Raw genomic sequence first — 18,825 nt, forward strand, 5'->3', positions numbered from 1 at the left:
TCCTGTGCTTCGATCACTGCCATGGCTGGTACGGAGAAGTCCTAAATTCAGTTTTCTTTCAGACTGCAAGCAGCCAGAGATAACAAGCGTGTTATTACCACTGGTTCCTTCAATTCTCAGCGGCACACCAAATCGCCATGCAGTTCACTGTTTTTTTTTAATTTTTTAAAAAATTCTGCTCTCCCTTTGTGAGAAAGCTTTTGTGTGATAACGGCCCCTCTGCTATGCAGGCGCGCTCACACGCACTCAGGCGCATGTAAGCAGGCATACGCGAACTTTGCTGTAGGGGCGTCGCTGTATTGAGAGTATTTCGTTTGTGGTGTCTGTCGCTGTGTAGTGCGCTGACCGCTTTGCTTTCATTTCCGCTCCGTTCTGAGGCCAATCTCTTTGCCTTCTGTGATCAGAACAGAGCGCCTGGCTGAGCGGTGGGCTGCACTGCATGCCGCTGCAGCGCACAGCCCTGTTCTGTTAGCTGCGCAGCTATCGATCGAGTAACATCCGGCGGACACAATGCCCGGATGTTGCTCGTAGATGGTCGAAAGCAGGAAAGGCTAACTTCGCACATTGTTCATTGCTTACGTTATGGCCGTGTTTCTACCCCTGAAAGTATTTCGGCAAGCCAAGTCGCGTGTGCTGTTTTTTAGCCTTTGCTGCTTCGAAACCTTCTCAGTCTGCATGTGGACCCTTTTGTGAGGTTTCGACCTTATTGCAGCTTCGAACAGTCCTGTATAAGTCTAAAAGAAGGACAGAAAACTTTTTTTTTCTGGGGGGGGGGGGGGGGGGGATTTCTAGAAACTGGTCCTAATTGTTATGTCCACATCACGGACTTTAATCGATGGACTCCAAAGCGGGCTTAAATGATAGTGCTGAAGCTGCGAGCGTTATGTTGTTGCTTAAACCCACGTTTCGGGTATGTCACCTCGCTGTGAGAGGCTGGGTTCGCGCTCGAGTGCTTTGAACGGGAACAAAACTAGCATTACTATTGTCGCACGATAAGTCTCGCTGGCCATTCAGCAATGTCGAAACGTGTTTTCGCCTGCGCACTCTCCTGTCCGGCGTGACTTAGTTTCGATGCGAACGACTGGGCGACGTCGCGCGCAGAGTTGCAGCTGCGAGCTTTCGTGAGTACAAACAAGCCCCCGCGAGAGTTGAACGACGACAATGTCCGATATCGGGCGATGGCCCGCGTGTCAGTCCTCACACGTGAGGTTACCCTGGAATGCAGGACATATCGGCTGTACTTCAGCGCCTGCATACAGTCGCAGTTTTAACCGCATTTACGCTGCGTTTTGTCCAGTTTTACCCTGCGGCTGCCAGTTTATTCGTAGAAGCTCTCCGAATTAATGTTCTAGTTTCTGCATTCTTTCCTTGGTGTCGTTAGGCAAATCCTTTTTGGCCATCTTTGTTCTATTGTGGACTTTATTACACCAGGAAACCTTTTTATTTTTCACTCATCTAAGCACTCCCCTTTTATGCCCTGCGACAATAAACACTGCTTAAAAAAAAAAAAATCCCGCTTGATGCAAAAGTGAACGGGGTGCTAGCCACTTCTCTCTTGACTTTTATATAAAGCACGCCAGGCAGTACTTTACGCAGTGCTGAAGAAATCTTGTATATATCGACGCCCAAGCTTCAGGCGCAACAGTGCAGGGCGGAGAGAGAGAGGGTGTAAATGGGCGAAGTTACGAGTCTGGGAGACGTCTGCGCCACCGAGCATCGGCGGGTGCGCGTGCTTTGCCGCCGAGCGAGGATGTCGTGCAGTGCAGCTGTGTCTCTTGAGCGCAGGGGGTGCCGCCTGCGCCGCTGTCGCTACGTGACGCAATGCCGCCCTGCTCTTACGCTGTGTCCGGGCTTCGCGTCTCCTCATGTCGTCCTAGCGAATGCACTCGCGAGCCGGTTTTCGCTGTGTTTGCGATTGCTCTGTACTATTTTTACCGTGCGTTTCGCAGCGCGTTCAATCCGTCGAGCGCTCGTTTTCACTATGTGAGGTATCCTCATTTCGTCTGTCGTTTTGCGTTCTGAGGTTTCTGTTTCGCTCGTCGAGCAGTCCTGCCTCTGTTTACTCGACGCGAGCGGCAAGTTTCATAATCCGGCCTCTCGCCTACGTCCCGCATCGGTTGCGGCATAGATTTTATGAAACCGTGGCGTGGAGCTGGCTGAAAGCCAGCCGCCTGAGCTGTCTGCTTCGCGCCGGAGGCAGTCTGGCGCCAGTGCAAACAAGAAAGGCCCCAACCTTGGAGACTCACCCCGAGCTTTCGCTCCTGCGTGGCGGTCGTTTTCCTTGACTGGTGCTGGAGCACGGCGAGGTGCTTCTCAATCGCGGGTGCACTGTGGAACAGGGCCGAGCACAGCGCGTCTACCTTTGGCAGCTGTTAGCGTTCGGGAAAAAGGACGGAGTGTGTTGGCTGTCCAGAAGTGCCAACCATGCGTCTTATGGACGCTGCCGTTGAACGCGGCACGTAGCGGTCCCAATTCCCCTGCGAACGATCTTTGCGCAGACTTTCGGGAAGGCGCTGGGGTAGCGGTCTTTTGTGGCGCCCCCCCCCCCCCTCCTTTACTTTTCTGTCAGCGACAGTACAAACGGTAAGAAAAAAAAGTTCTGGTGGAGGCAGTGCCATGTAGCGTTGCAAGAGCAAGCCAGGGACACGTCCGGCTCATATCGGGATGACGCGTTCGTTGGATCTGTGAATTCCAATTAGGAATGACCAATGCTGCATACATGTGCCTTAACCCATCAAGTGCATCCTCCATATACACACTAAACAAATTCTCACCCTTTAGGGTGCAAATCAGCTGTCCCCAGACGAACACCCTTTTGGGTGCTAAAAAGGGTGCAAAGATCAGCACCCTTCAGGAAGGCTGCAAAGCATGAAAGTTTCGACGGCGCGCATCAATGCAAGGCTTTTGCTTCATGGGTGAATCAATGTGGAGCACCCTTCCAACATGCATTCGTAGAGGTGTTATGGAAAAATAGTACCCTTTAATGAGGGTGCAACCATTACATCCTCTGAAGTATCACTAAGTGCACCCTTCATTAAGGGTGCTGATCTCTGCACCCTTCTTTAGAACCGAACAATTGGAAAAGGGTGTTCGTCTGGGGACAGCTGATTTACACCCTAAAGGGTGAGAGATTGTTTAGTGTGTACCGGGTGTTTCACTTAAACGGGCTGTGAAAGGGGGTCTCAACAAAGATGCGATGTGGCTAGGATGCTAAAGGACGCTGCTTCACAAATATCTCCCAGCAAGATTTTTTTTTAATGCGCTTCGTAAAAGCTGAGTTATCTGTAGTCAAAATTTCAATTTCCGCATCTTCGCGCCTTTCTCTCTCTCCTCTCGTCACTTTTGGCACACTGAAATTTCGGCGCTCCTTAAGCCGGCCCCCCGCACTCGCCCCCTCGGCCGGCTGCCGATGCGCGCGAACCAATGCTAGCAGTCGGCTGCTGACGTAACGAGCGCGGATTGGGGCGTAAGCGCAGCACCGCAGGTCGCCGCTAGGCGCGGAAGCGGGCAGTTTTAAAAATTGTATTGTAAATTATCGGCTCGCTTTTGAGTTCTTGTACGCGGCATGAACGCCCGCTGGCCTGTACTCTACATAATGCGAGCATTTTATAGCCAACCTCAAACACCCTTTTCAAGGACCCTTTAAGGTGTTTTGCAATTAAAAAAAAAAAAAACTTTTGAGTTAGAAAGCACAAACCCAACCAAGTAGGGTGCCTCGATGGGCCAGCGCCACGAGCGGGCATCCGGGCACCCTACAACCAAGAATCTTGTGGCGACCCTGACCTTGAGGGGGCAGAAATAACATACATATTGCCGCCACTGGGTTTCGAACCCGCGGCGACGCGAACAAATCAGCTTTCGCTGGCCCCTGCACGAGAGCACTATGCTATCGCCGCAGCCGATCACGCCATGTGCTGTTGTTGTTGTCCTCTGCAGCACACTCTCGCGCTGTGCAGTGCACATCAACTTCCATCTGCGGCGCGAACAGATCACATCAGCTTAACCTCGATCGGAACTTAACCCGAGTCTAATATCGTCGCCAGACGCGCCGACGACCCGGCTAAACAAAACCATGAGCCAATATGGCTAAACACGTGCTTTGGCACGTCTACCCAGTTTAACTACGTTAAAACCCTACCACTTTTTTTCGCATAACATTGTCAGCGGTGCAGCGCATGAGAACACAGCTATGGCGTGCTGGCTAGTAGGCTGGTTAACTAATATTAAGTAGTTAACTTTAACTATTACTGTTAGCCTTCTTATTTACTGAGAGGCGTGTACCTCACCTTAAATAATATCCATATCAGTTTTTAGAATGTCGAAAACTCAGTTACCCTCGGCGCTGTGGCGCAACAAATTTCCGCTACGTCGCGCCAAAATACATGCCCTTTCGAGAAGCTTGCAGGCAAAGCAACCTCTCCAGTGCACGTAACTCGTGGAAGCAGCCAACATTTCTTGGGCCGCAGCGCCGAGTGTAACAGCGTTTGCGAAATTCTATAAACTGGTATGGGTATCATTTACTGTGGATTACATGCCTCCCAGTAAATAATGAGACTAATAGTAATAGTTCAAAGTTAACTACTTAATATTAGTTAACCAGCCTACTAGCTAGCACGCCATAGCTGTATTCTCATGCGCTGAACCGCTGAGAGTGCTGCTGCTGTACATACGTGGTAGTTTTTTTTTACGGAACGGTTAGATTTTGGCATGTTTGGCGCATGGTGCGCACCCGCCCTGAAAAGTTTATGGGGCACGAAAGCCGTGAAGAAAATGCGTTTTCTTTTTCCTGCGCTCAGTGAGCAGCCTGGAATTGAGTCGTGCACGGTGGTGCTCCCACGTGCGCGCGCACAGTGCAGTGTTCAGTTGGTTTATGCGTTCGATGGTTGCGACAAAATTCAGCCTTTTCCTGAATTCGATGCCCAGTAAACATGTTTCTTCGGGTGTACGTTGTTGAATTGGTGCGTGTGTCTTCAAAGGGGGCCAGGGCGACATTTTTGTATTTTAAACGCCCGCATTAACGAGCGTCTTACGAAGTGCACCGGCGATACAGGAGCGGTGCTTGTAGAGAGAGGCCTGCCTGTTTCGACCAGGGCAAAGCGGCAAATGCCTCCTAAATGTCCCCCCCCCCCCCCCCCTTTCAGCCAGTGGCGTCGAAGATTGTCAGGACGCAGCGGCTAATCGGGTTAATCCGTGGTTCACCCCCTTGCACAAAGGCTACCGCAAACCTTCTCTCCCCGACACTGGACTTTCATGGCTGGCCCTGAAATTCTCTAGAGGGTATTGCCCTGACAGACGTTCCCAGCATGCAATCGCACCCATGTTTCCCGTGTATCCGCCCTAACAACGTCGTTATTATAAGTGACAATTTCTACGTAGCTGGTATTGCTAACGCCGGAAATAACGTGAGCGGACGCTCAGAATAAAAGGGAAACAGTTATTTTTGTAACTCGTTGAAGCAATACCTTGGGCTTGTCTGCGGGTCTTGGAGAAAAGCCCAGAGGCTTTGGAAGCCCGCCGCTCTGTGGGCAGTCCTTGCAAAGCGTAGTACTTGTTATGGCAACATTGGGCCGCGGCAGCCATATTTCTTCCCAGCCCGGGGAAAAGGAATGCGGTGCTCTGAAAACTTATCTTGTGACTCTGCCTTGCAGCTTGCGATGTCGCGCTAGCGGCTGCAAAGGGATTAGCCACGAAGTCGTGACAATCAGTCGACGCCATTGTCTGTGGGGGGGTGCTGTAAGAGGCCGCCGCTTTGTCCGGCGAGGCGTGGCTGGGTGAAAATTGCAGCGGAAAGTACAGTGCGCTTGCAAGAACTGCCGCGTTCTTGCCGGTGTTTTTCCGTAATACTCGGTGACGTGTCTGGCCAAGTCTCTCGCCGGGATCAATGTTCGGCACCGTCAAGCACCACTCGGTGATAATGCGGGTGATATAGGGAACCGCTGAGTGTGATGCAGGACTCACGCAGGCTAGTGCTTTTCACGGTTGCAGTGCTGCAGCTTTAGCGTCGCGGGAAGAAAGAAAGGAAGGAAAAAAAGCAATCTCGCATGTCCACAGTTGTTTGTTTTGTTACATTCTTCTTCGGGAGCAGAGCGCACTGGCTGCTCAGCTATTGTGAAGATCACGAAGTGGCTGCCGCATCGTGCTTCTCTCGCGTCTCGTTGCAGCAGTATATCTCGAGCCGTGCAATTGGATAGCTACGCTACGACGGCAGTTAAGCGTTCGCTCCGCGGAGGCGTATCGCTCTTTTTTTTTTTTCGGCTTTCTTTGGAATCTGTTCCAAGTCTCGCGCGTGCCTGCGTTTTTCGGCGGCAGTTATTGACGTGTTCAGAGCGCGTCTCGCTTTAGTGCACGGCGCGCCATGCGCGATCGGCCGACTGTAACTTAACGCGCACCACAAGCGCAGCTGACTGCGCTTCTGCGCGTCTTTCTTGTCCTCTGTCCCCGCCTTGTTCGGCTTTGCCTGTCTCCAGCCGGCGCCGACACGACGGTACCGCATCTGCCTGGACCCGCCGAACCCGATTCCTGTGACCGATGCCAGCGGGCGAACACAATGGCGCACGAGCTCGCGGTACGAGCAGTACTGCGGCAAGAAGTCACTGGATCCGTCCTGTGCACCGCATTTGAGATGGCCGTGCGGTTTTTTCCGCACTTCGCACGGGCTCTTGGGCACTGCTTCGGTATCCAGAGACGTCGGCACGCATTCCGTTCCGAGCGCCTTTGTCCCCTCGACGTCTGCAGTCACGTACACAGTTTCGGTCGTGTGTGCGCGCGATTCATTCCGTGCCAGAAAATTTCGTCCGCGACGCTGTCGATTGGGCGCCGCGCGATTGCCCATAGAAGCTGGAAAGTGCGCTTTCAGCTTAACCGGTCGCTATTTCGCAAATACTGCTTAAGGCAGTAGTGATGCCCGTTTTTCTTCTTCTAGCCGATGCGCGCAGACGCTTGCCGTGCGACACTGACACCCCTGCATCTGGCGTGGCGGGCCGTCTGGCTCACCGGGGCGAGCGCCGAGACGCTAACGCCCCGGTGAGCCAGACGGCCCACCACGCAGCCTGAGACCGAATATGGCGTTAGGTGGCGCGCCTGCGCTTCTGGCTTTACCCTACGGTGGAAGCAGCGGGGCTGATTTGATTTATCCAAGGCATTGTTGGGGCTTAAGGACAGTGAAGGGAAAGTAGATTTTAAGCGGGTAGAAGTAACCAACCGAAGGTTGTATGATTGGTGGCTAAAATCAAGAGAAGAGTAAAATTTCATAAGGCATGGCTAGGCGGCTTGAGCCACCGCCCGATTTAAAGGGTTCAGCCGTATCCATCCATCCATCCATCCATCCATCCATCCATCCATCCTGTCTTTCCTTTCTCATTCCTCGTTGACGCTGAACGAGGTGCTCCTTTACGCTGCTCGCTGTACCGCGTGGGAAGCGGCGCACGAATTCAATCTGTGCGTGTTTTTCTTCTTTAACTGGCTGTCGCTTTGTTGATGGGGTCGGATGCTCCAGTGGTCGCTTGCTCGCGTACCGACGATCGGCGACTGTGGAATGCGTATGGAGCCCTAATTGCTGTTCGTCGGGTGACGCTATTATAGCTGAGTGTGTTTTGTCGTCGTGAGGGTTGACGAGAACAGTGCATTGATGCTGACGCGTGTCATGAGGAGAATTCGGGCCAAGCTTTTTGCTGCTTATCCGCAACGTGCGTAGCGTTCGCCGCAGGCTTGTCGAGAGCGTCACCGAAAGGCGCGTCTGTCCCAAGGTCTGGAATACGCCAGAGATAACGCAGCGCGCAGCTTGTCTGCCGTCCGCGCAACTTGATGTCTGCTGCTGCCAGTGTTTTCCCCTGTTGTGGAGTGGGTAATTGGAAAGTACAGGACTCGGCGCTCTCGTGAATGCAAACTCGGAAATTAGTGTTTAGTGGGTAGAGGTAGTTGCCTGTTTTCCGTCGTCCTGAGCACCGCTTGAGGGAACGCATTGAGCTTTTTTTTTCTGTTTCTGATTACGGGGGCGGGGGGTCAGTCCTGCAGCAGATTTAGAAGTGAGCGCATGCAGTCTTCTTTGCAAGCAGTCAACGTTTTGAACTCGCTTGTGGTGACCACTGTACATGTTGCTTGGCGCACGCAAGAGCATGGCTTTTTGCATGGACCTAAGCTAGCATGCCTTTGCGAGGCCACCCTGCGAGGCCACCCTGCTGCACATTCGGCCGTCACGTGCTTCCTATTTAGTCTGGCCACAGGAAGCACGAAAACCCGGCCCCAATGTCGGCAGCAGCTACGGTCTTGCGGGCTATAATACCAGGCCTTGTACGATCTCGGGATGTAAGGGCCCTGCATACGGACACTAGAATTGCCATTAGGCCTCTGCAGTGGGTGGCTTCCTTGCGTCAGTCGCCTCGTTAAACACTCATTGAGAATTTTATTTCAGGTTCGTCCTCAGTGTTCTGGCATTTTCCTGCGCGGGGCGAAAGTGAAGCAGTCATTTCACTGAGCACGCTTTTTATGCAGGGTGTTTCACCTAAGACTGTCGGCAATTTAAAAAAAAATAGGCTTTTTTCGAGTTAGGAGAGCGCATTTTTCGGCATAGCACTGTCAGCGGTGTAGCGCGTCAAAGCTAGCACGATGGTTAACTAGTATTAAATAGTGAAGTTAACTATTACTTTTATGCTCCTTATTCATTGAGAGGATGTTAGCCCACCGCAAGTAATATCCAATGGAATTTTGCAAGTCCCATTCGCGTCGTCGCTGCAGAGCACGCAATTTTGGGGCCACACACGGGCGAAACCGAAACCACGCGGCTGGAAAGAGCGCTCTAGCCACGCCTACGAACGCTCGTCACTCAGCGGTGCAGGTGTCACAGGTGCAGCGCTTGACGGAGCGGCGAGCGGGCAGAGAGCACGTGACAGGTGCGCCGGTGTGTGACGGAGGCCTGGCTAGAGCGCTCTTTCCAGCCGCGCGGTTTCGGTTTCGCTCGTGTGCGGCCCCGAAATTGCTTGCTCTGCAGCGACGACGCGAATGGGACTTGCAAGATTCCAGAAACTGAGTGTGGGTATTACTTGCGGTGGGTCACAAGCCTGCCAACAAAGAAGCCTAAAAGTAATAGTTAAAAAGTTAACCGTTTAATACTAGTTAACCGGCCTGCTAGTGTTAGCACGTCTTAACTGTATTCTGACGCTCTACACCGCTGACGATGGCGTGCTGGAAAAAGCGCTCTTCTAACTCCAAAAGCCTATTTTTAAAAATTGCTGTCAGTCGTACGTGAAACACCCTGTGATGTGTCGACGGATTGTCTAAACGCTTACGCGCGCTCGCCGCTTCATTATCAGCAGTTTGGAACACCATTTTTGCGTACGGCTTTGTTCTTGTTGTATAGCTGCGCGAGGCGCACCGCCGTTGCTATGCGCGATGCAGAGCTGCACAATGGGTCTCGCGTGCCTGCTTTGACTCCGCTAGTTACGACTCTTCCGAGTGTGCTGTTCTCGTGCCAGTCGCCGCGCAGGCATGCGGCGTCTCGCATTGTTCGAATGTGCTCGCACACTCTCGTCGCGCCGGGTCGTTTCACGGCGCGGCTCTGCGTGATTGCAGCCATTACTTTAATAGTGTATTCCCAATCACTTCTTCTCTGGTTTTCGTTTGTTGAGGGCAGAGCTCGTTTTTTGTGTCGGTCTTCGTCGTGCTAGAAGGCAGTAGCCGCAATTCTTTTCGCAGGGGTGTGGGAGAGATGTGTCCGGCTCTTGGGAAAGGAAGATGGAGATAGAGAGAAAAAAAAACTGTCTCTGCTTTGTGTCTTCCACGGTTCGGAATGCACGGGCCTCAACCCGGTGTGTCACCTCCTGTAGGAAAGAAGCGCAACGGGTCTCGATGTAAACGGAAGCAGCATCGATCCAGGTCCATGGTATTTACCGAGGGCACATGATTCGCCTTCGGTGCCTTAGGACGCAGTGCAAGCGCGTAACTGGGGGATATTTTTCTTTTTGTCGAAGGTGACGCCGCGTTTGTAGAGCAGTATTCTCGCTATGCAGATACATGCTTGCAGCGTCTTGCTGCGGGAGCGGCGCTGCGTGGGCGCGTAGCGTGCTCCCTGGGTGGTGGCGGTGCCTTGCGGGAACGGCGGCGGCACGTGGCCGGGTCGTGCGCGCTAAGCCGGTTACGTGAGCAGCCATCCGTTATTGCCTCAGAGCAGCAGTACGGGACTCGCACTTCTGTGCGCAGAAGCAGCTCGTATGCTTATGTTCCTCTTCAACGCCGCTTAATTGTCGCCGACCAAGGCGCCGCCGGCTGAGATCCAGGAAGCGCTTCACGTGAGCGCGGCTGTCGCGAAGGCGTCTTTTGCACTTCCTTCTTTCTGGAACGTCTCTGCTTCCCCTGCCTTTGAAGTGCTGCCAACTCGGCTCGTTTGTTTTTCTCCGTCTTCTGCGTAGTCGCGTTTATATCGTGTGCGTCCACGTGCATGATGAGAGGCTGTATCGAGACTCGTTTTAATCGGCGCTGCGGCGGCCGAGAGAGCATTGGGGATAGCAGCGGCGGGAAAGGGGAAGAGTGATATGGAAAAAGGAAGAGCGCCAGAAGGGTTAAAGAAAGAGAAAAAAAAGAGCCACCTATTGCGTTTCCCGTCTCGGTTTCCAGCGTCGGCCGACGGCTGGAGGCGCTTTTTCTTTTGTTGGAGCATACGTCGTTGCGGTGACGTAGCGCTAGCCGCCGGCCGCCATTGGCCCAGTGCGTGCCGAGCGAAGGGCGAGGTGAGGGAGGCGGTGCTTCGACGCGCCCGGCGGGCCCCTATAAAAGCGGCCGGTATGGTCCAGTGACGAGCCAGTGATGAGCACAGCTGAGGCCGCAGTAGCCCAATCAGAGCAGCAGTCGTCCCGTGTAGTTCGGAAATGTCGGCCTCCGGATCGACGCAGCTCCTGGTGCGGCAAGGCAACCCCACCGCGCCGCCTCCACAGCGTGTGGGCCCCGGGCCGGACGCTGGACGGTGAGGGGACGATCAGCTGCGCGGCTTCCGGAGTTATGCTTTCTTCTCCAGCGAAATAATGTCCGTTTTTGCTCTGTCGCTAGCTTTTCTTTAAATAATTCTGCATAGTGCGGTTAACGCTGTTCTCGACTGTCGCGTCACTTTCACATCCTTGTCATATTGCAGGATGTCAACCTGTACTACGCGCGGCCTTTTCCTGTCGCTGCAACCGATTCTAATTCCTTTTTGACGCATAAATCTATCGCTTTCCGGGGGTGTTTCCTCGCTCGGCGTAGGATGCATAGGGCACTAGATGCGATTGCGCCTTCTTCGGACCAAGTGGTCGGTTAATCGGTGCGCGATGTTTTTGGTCATAAACTTGGAATTTCTGGATGTACAGCTTCTTAGGTAACAATCGCAATTTACTTCCATTCGAACTCGCGAATGCTACTGTACAAATGAGAGCTGCGCGGCTTTTACAGGGGTGACCATGCTTGTCTATAGCGCTTGAGTGATGTGCTGCAGAGCGAATGAAGTGAAATTTTAAAACAGCTGCTTGGCTAGGGACAAGGTCCCTGTGCGTGTGCGGTCTCTGTCTGTCCGGCTGCGCTCCAGCGCGAGTATTAGCTCTGAAACTCAGCACCTGCTTTAAAACTTCGCTTCCTGTCCTCCGCAGAGCACAAGCGCAATGTTTGGATGTCATGTTGTGAGAGTGCCAACCTGCCAAGCCCGTTTCCATCTTTTAACTTACTCTTTCAACGCTTTGTGCCTTGGACAAACTGTAGGCTTTACCTGGCCATGTAGCTGCACTCTGGCGGATAGTAACCGATCCCCCATTAGAGGAGCCCGTTTCTCCCCGACGAGCGCGCCTTACATGGAATCATCTTGAAACTGTCGTCGAGCTGAGAGGATTGCAGCAGCACATTTGTCATTTCCGCTAGAAGGGCGAGAATTTTGGCTTGTTCGCTCATTGTTACGTGGAACATCGGCGCAGGTAAACGGGGCAGAAGAAATGTGATTATGGGACAACACGAATGCCTGCGTGTTTCCTGTTTCCCCATTTCTTTTGTCACGTTTTTTTTGTTTGTATTAGTATTAATGCACATTTCCGGTACAGCAGTGCCAGCGTCACCTTCTCAAACCATCCAACACTACGATCCACTCTCCGCAAACTTTCACGTCCCGTGACGTATTGGCTCCCGTGATGTCACGGGCTTCATTTCGTTGTCTGACGTGTAGCTTCTGAAGCGCAATGTGGAGCAGGAGGTGATAATTCCTTCTGACACGCAGGTGTCCTTTCGCAATACCCCACAGACAACGAAATGGTGGCCTCTCTGACTTCGGTGAACACTTCCTATAACATCTTCACTCTTGCTCGCGTGTAGCATTCTCTTCTGCCTTCATTAGCTTTAGCGTTTGGCTACTGATCCCAAGGTCGCTGGTTTGATCCCCACTGTGGCAGCTGTACTTCGATGGAGGGAACACACAAAAGTGCCCGTGTGCTTTTCGATGTCGGCGTACTTTCAAGAACCGCAGGTGGTCTAAATTAATCTGGAACCCTCGACTACAGCGCTACTCATAGCCCTTGTGTCGCATAGCCCACTACTACTATTGTACTCAAGCAGCACCGCCGTGTCCTGATGCTTTACCATTTCCCCGCGCAGAATGTCTCGGCGCCCTTATCCGCACGATAGCCTTTTCTTTTCTCCTGGAGAAAGTGCCCTTGCCGACAAGCGCTTGAATGCGAGAGTCTTTCATGGAAATTTACAAGCATTCGGCTGCATGGACAATCGATAAGATAACCGACATCCTTTGCTTAACTGGATGACATGACAGGATGTCTTCCGAGACGCTGCGCCTGACTGGTATCGGCAGGCCGCTTGCATGAGCTTATCTGCTCACCTGGCTGGCGTGAATACTCCCCACCTTGAATAAACGACCTCAAGACGGCTTGTGTGATAACCGGTATCTGGGCTTTCCTGCTGTTGCGCAGGAACAGCTAATGGAGCTCGCGCGCTTTCTCTAATCTGAGTCACTTGCGCGTAGACCCTCACTTTTTGCAACGTACAGAAGCGGGCTGTGGCATGTCCGGTGGTCCTCCACCTTTGGTACACAATTCTAGTTTCCTCTTGCATGCTACCGTCCTGTTCCACAGGGCGCTTTTAAGTGTGCATATTTCGTCGGCTGTCTTCTGCACACGGTTCGTTTCTGGATCAGTTCGCCTGCCAGTGCATGATTGTTCCACGGCTTGTGGCTTTCTCTTGCGCTGTTGATGCATGCCTGGTGCCAGCTAGTCACGTGCGAGCAAGAGAGCAGTTCTTAAACGAAACCACTTTTTAAAGCAAAAGCCCCGGAAGCGAGGGCTGTTATGATGCCCTTTGGTGACGTAAAATGCTCGTCTGTAATACTCTGGAGGCCCGCATTGCAGCGCTGCTTCCTGTGTTTGACAGGTCTAAGCAGTACCATCCCCGGGGAACTCTAGGCAGTACCATCCCCGGGGAACATTTGCATGCTATGCATACCTGCGTCAGTTTCGCCGTACATCGTGCTTCACTCGTCTTTTTGCGTAGCGATCTCGCCTGCCACCATTGTGCATGAGTGATGGCCGTACTTTTCCCTGCAGGTCTCTGAAATGCCTGCAGTCGCAACTGGCGCAGCCGATGGGCGTATGCGCCCGGGCGTTGAGCTCGTCGCCGGCGCTCCATCAGCAGCCGCAGCCGGCCACGCTGTCGGCGCTGCCGCACGATGTGCGCGCCTATGTCGAGGAGAAGCAGCGCCTCTGTCAGCCCAGCGCCGTGCACATCTGCGACGGCAGCGAGGCCGAGAACAGCCACCTGCTCGACCTGATGCTCAAGGCTGGCAGCATCGTGCCTCTGCCGAAGTACCGGAACTGGTGCGTGCCGCCCCTTGCCACGGGTGATGGGTCTCAGGAGCAGGGTCTCTATTCGAGCCTCTGCACATGCAGATTCTCACCCCTTTGTACCCAGGAAGAGTGGTGCAGTAGCTGACTTCCGTGGGTCACGTTGCACCATCGCCTATCTGCTCACTGCAGCATTCTGCTGACGCAGCTCACTGCATACTAATTACAGCTGTGTGGGCTTGTGCTCACAAGGGCAGCCATTCATTAGCACGCATCTGAGCAGCAGTGAGATGCACAATTAAAAATGGAAGCTGCATCGTACTGATGCCTTCAGCCGGAAGGCCATGTTGCTCAATACCTAGTGGTGCGAGACACATGTAGCATTGGGCCATGTTTCTCTCTAGCATCTGTTAACAATCAATCATTGGGCAATCTTTATCGGCTAACGGGGACTTTGGCTTGAAATGTTCATCTGTGTAACACCTGGTTGTACAGCTCTATGTGTACCGTGTTTTTAGATCGCGAGTTATCTGCACTTGCATCATGTAGCAGCTAGATGTCCTTACCTAGACAGTGCACGGGATATCAAGTATAGTGCATGTATTAGTTTGCCTCTGCTGGACGAGTGGTGCGGTACTTCAGTGTCAAGTATTAAAATTGCCCTTTCCATGTGCACTGGACACCGCTTGACCTATTCTTAACACGGCATACCGGTGTTCCTCTCTTGTGCATTAGCTACCTGGCTCGTACAGACCCAGCTGACGTAGCCCGTGTGGAGAGCAAGACATTCATCAGCACAGAGCGACGGGAAGACACCATTCCAACACCAAAAGAGGGTGTCAAGGGCACCTTGGGAAACTGGATGTCGCCAGGGGATTTGCAAAAGGCTCTTAATGAACGCTTCCCTGGCTGCATGAAAGGTGGGCCGAGACAAAATTTATCTACTCTGTGCTTGTTTACAAGAGCTGTAGTAGCGGAGTGAGTGGAATCGCTAGGTGGTAGAAATTCCACCTGCTCTCAAACATACTTTATGCAGTGTTTCTACTGCTGTTGCAGCTTGTCACATGTGCTAAATTGTGATGATCAACTTGTTTTCAATATTGCATGCAAAGCTGTCCTTTGTGCTGCTTCATTTGCCTACATAGTTCTCTCGCTTGTCTTGGTTGCTATACAGGTCGGACCATGTACGTGATCCCATTTAGTATGGGACCTCTTGGCTCTCCATTGAGCAAGATCGGCATCCAGCTGACAGATTCCCCGTATGTGGTTGCCAGCATGCGCATCATGACTCGCATGGGCTCAGAGGTGCTGCGGACTTTGGGAAATGGCCCGTTCATCAAGTGCTTGCACTCTGTGGGACAGCCGCTGCCCATGAAGAGTGAGCATGTGACACCCTGTGTGCTCTTGCATTGCTGTGCCAGCTCTTGGCGTCTCTTTAGCAGTCCTCCGTCTATAGCATTTACACGTTGACCCTTGTTTTTTTTCTTTACTTGGGCTTAAAGTATGTCACTGCCATCGAGAAAAAAAATTTACAATTTTAGTCCGAAACATAGCTCTTTTTCTTTGGCTTGTTAAGCTTAGGTAAATGAAATGTTCTGTATAAAAATGATTAAAAATAAATAATTTTATTAAAAATTTTCTGAAATGTGGGTATTGCACAAACAGTCATAACTCCACAATGGAAAGTGCGATTCAAAATCAACTTGGCAGGTATGTGTAGACGACAATAATTTGTGCATTCGACCACCATAATTGCCATATTTCTAAGGTAAAGTGTGTTACCATAGAAATACTGATAAAGCTTAAATCTGGCAGAATTTTATTGAGACAGTTGCCGATAACGTAAAAAGTTACTGCTCATTTTGACTATTTTGCTTCATTGCACAGATTAACATATAAACAGCTCACAGTTTTATGCCAAAATATTAGAACAGTTATCGTCACTCATATAACTATAAGATGCAAAAAAAATGTTTTGAGAAAAATGGGTTTCAGGATTTCAAACAGTTGTGTTGGTAATAAAAAAAAAAACTTTCAATACGTATAAAATCCACCAGGCTTATAGCTTGGGCCCTGCTTAGATGTAGCACAGTCTCCTTTTGTGCGAGCTGAAACACATATTTTTTCTGGGCTGTTTCGTGCCCCCAGCTGACGTGCCGCCTTCGACACACTGTCGCAGTCACTGTTGAGGCACGCCTTCGTAGTGTAGTAGCCAGGTTCGATGCCTGCCTGCTTCAAGATGCCCTTTGTGCCTCTGTTTCTATCATTGAGCTGACAGGCAACATCGTAGCACAATTGTGTCATAGCTTGGAGCACAGTTTTTACAGAATGCCCAGATTGCCTTGCAGCTTTCTGGTGGGAATTTTTGACAAAATCAAAAATATCTGGTTCTGCAAAATCTCCTGAAAGCTTTTGGAGCATACTTCAACAAATTAATTTAAGTTATTAGGCATACGAGGCAGTTTTTAAGCTGAAAGTGCATATGTTGTGAAGTCAGAAGTTTTAAGTTTTGGTTTCTAATGTGTGCCAGAGGGGTTGGAAAATTGCTCATAGTTTGAGTTCACGACGTAATTTTTTTTGCTAAGTATTCATGAATAAACTAGGAACTTGAAAACATAAGAATCAAAAAGGTCTCTTTTTCTCAAAAAATGCATATTTGAACATGGTGACATACCTTAAACCCATCGTTGCAGACTGGCTCCTTAACTTGCATGCTGTAGTAGTAGAAATACTAATAGCTAGCAGCAACTTTCACCTTTGTAATTTTTAATGCTAAAAGATGCACTTATTTTGTTTTTGCTGTAATATGTCGCGGGAAGAAGCAGCCCTCTTGTGCATTCAGACTGAGTTTGGCATGCATTTGCATAAGCCGCAGATAATTTGATGCACTGTTTCAGTTTGATAACTGCATTGTGTTTACTAGGATGCTCTCATGTCAGGCTGTGTAATGCACTTGTGCTTAATTTTTGGTTTTCGGCATTCTGTATTTCAAGATCGTATTTCGAGATCATAGCATAGAATTTCTCGCTTTGGATACTTTCTATGCCAAACATTTCAACCACATTATTGTCTTATTGGCGCTCTCATGCATTTGTTTCTTTTGCAGCACCCCCTGTGAACAACTGGCCTTGCAATCCCGAGAAGACTATTATTTCACACATTCCCGACAACAATGAAATCTGTTCATTTGGAAGTGGCTATGGTGGCAACTCTCTGCTTGGGAAGAAGTGCTTTGCCTTGCGTCTTGGTTCCATACTGGCCCAAAGAGAAGGCTGGTTGGCGGAGCACATGCTGGTTAGTATTTGTCACTGCTGCATATGTACACAGTGACGCGGTTAGTTGAACTGCGAAGCCTCAGGCATGTTGTTTATGCGATATTTTCAGATTCTGGGTGTTACAAATCCGAAAGGAGAGAAAAAATACATTGCGGCAGCCTTCCCTAGCGCTTGTGGAAAAACAAACTTGGCCATGATGACTCCAACTTTGCCTGGATACAAAGCAGAATGTGTTGGCGATGATATTGCCTGGATGAAATTTGATGACCAAGGAGTTCTCAGGGCTATCAATCCTGAGTATGGCTTTTTTGGTGTGGCTCCTGGTAAGTGCCCACTTTTTTTTTTTGAGAATTTACAGAACAGTAATGAACAACTGCCTAGATTGTCTATTTTTAATGTACTGACATTGCGGTCATCAGTTCCTCATGTGTACGTCGTTACTGCTGCTACTAATAGAGTAATCTGGGCCCTCGGATGTTTGGCTATTAGTGTGGCTGTCATTTTAGTTGGCATTCTGAAATGATGTGTGCAGCTTGCTTATTAGCCATCTACATGTTGTGTCATTATCCTGTGCAGGCACATCTATGGCGACCAACCCTAATGCGATGAAGACTGTTGAAGAGAACACCATGTTCACTAATGTGGCCGAGACAAGTGATGGCGGTTTTTGGTGGGAAGGCATGCCAGAACCCAGCCCAGGCATTCGTATCAAGTCGTGGCGGGGTGAAGAGAACTGGACACGGGCCCTAGGCACACCTGCTGCACACCCTAACTCTCGATTCTGCACTCCAGCCAGCCAGTGCCCAATCATTGACCCGGCCTGGGAGGACCCCAAGGGCGTGCCAATCTCTGCTATCCTCTTTGGTGGCCGCCGTCCCCAGGGTGAGTTGGCTTCACTTTGTGCACATATCATGTCTGTTGGCTTGTAAATAGTATATGGTCTAGTCACCTTATCTTTGTTTGCAAGTAACCTGTAGAAACTTACTACATGAGGAAATTGTCTCTGTAGCAAATGTTCCATCTAATCTTAACAATAGTGTTAAGGGGATGATACATCATTGAAACCATAACTCTGTATATCTACAACAACTATACTTTGCTCTCCTGTGCCACCTGAACTTTGCATGCATTAAAAATATTTTTAAAAAGTCCTGTTTGGAAGCATGTGGAAGTAATTAAGGTAGTCAGTTTCAGTTACTTAGCATTTACATCGTATTTCTGGTAACTTCCTTTGCAGGTGTGCCACTGGTCTATGAGGCCTTCAGCTGGCAGCATGGTGTATTCATTGGATCAGCCATGAGGTCTGAAGCAACTGCTGCTGCTGAGCATAAAGGTAGGAGACATTGTGATCTCATGAGTGTCATTTGCAGTTTTCACTTACTTCCCCATCTTACATCTTGCAGGCAAGGTTATAATGCATGACCCTTTCGCCATGCGGCCATTCTTTGGGTACAACTTCACGAACTACCAAAGGCATTGGCTGAGCCTCGGGTCCAAGCCAGAAAGGAAGCTTCCCAAGATCTTCCATGTCAACTGGTTCCGCAAGGGCTCCGATGGCAAATTTCTGTGGCCAGGCTTTGGTGAAAACAGCCGTGTCATTGACTGGATCCTCCGCCGTGTGGATGAAGAAAGTGGCACTGCTAAGGCAAGCCATCTTGCATGCCATCTTTGCACTACTTTTTAGCAGGCTTTAGGAAAAAATTTTTCAGGGATTCTCAGTTTTTAGTTGCTTTTTGGCATGTGCATATTGGTGCATA

General features: G+C 50.6%; 1 protein-coding gene across 2 annotated transcripts in view; it reads left to right on the plus strand.

Moving 5' to 3' along the window:
• Positions 1 to 18,825, plus strand: part of LOC144114360 (phosphoenolpyruvate carboxykinase, cytosolic [GTP]-like) — a 58,455-nt gene that overhangs the window by 36,513 nt on the left and 3,117 nt on the right. Inside the window, exons 1-9 of one of the 2 annotated variants that reach the window (XM_077648032.1) lie at positions 10,399 to 10,954; positions 13,557 to 13,826; positions 14,529 to 14,713; positions 14,968 to 15,171; positions 16,900 to 17,087; positions 17,178 to 17,391; positions 17,645 to 17,950; positions 18,306 to 18,401; positions 18,472 to 18,713. In XM_077648032.1, the coding sequence (XP_077504158.1) occupies positions 10,860 to 10,954; positions 13,557 to 13,826; positions 14,529 to 14,713; positions 14,968 to 15,171; positions 16,900 to 17,087; positions 17,178 to 17,391; positions 17,645 to 17,950; positions 18,306 to 18,401; positions 18,472 to 18,713 (1,800 nt within the window). In that variant the 5' untranslated portion in view covers positions 10,399 to 10,859. Of the gene's footprint in view, positions 1 to 10,398; positions 10,955 to 13,556; positions 13,827 to 14,528; positions 14,714 to 14,967; positions 15,172 to 16,899; positions 17,088 to 17,177; positions 17,392 to 17,644; positions 17,951 to 18,305; positions 18,402 to 18,471; positions 18,714 to 18,825 lie in introns of those variants that run through there. The other variant, XM_077648033.1, reaches the window with a different exon arrangement.

Source organism: Amblyomma americanum, chromosome 1 (assembly GCF_052857255.1).
Source record: "Amblyomma americanum isolate KBUSLIRL-KWMA chromosome 1, ASM5285725v1, whole genome shotgun sequence".
NCBI classification, from domain to species: Eukaryota; Metazoa; Arthropoda; class Arachnida; order Ixodida; family Ixodidae; genus Amblyomma; species Amblyomma americanum.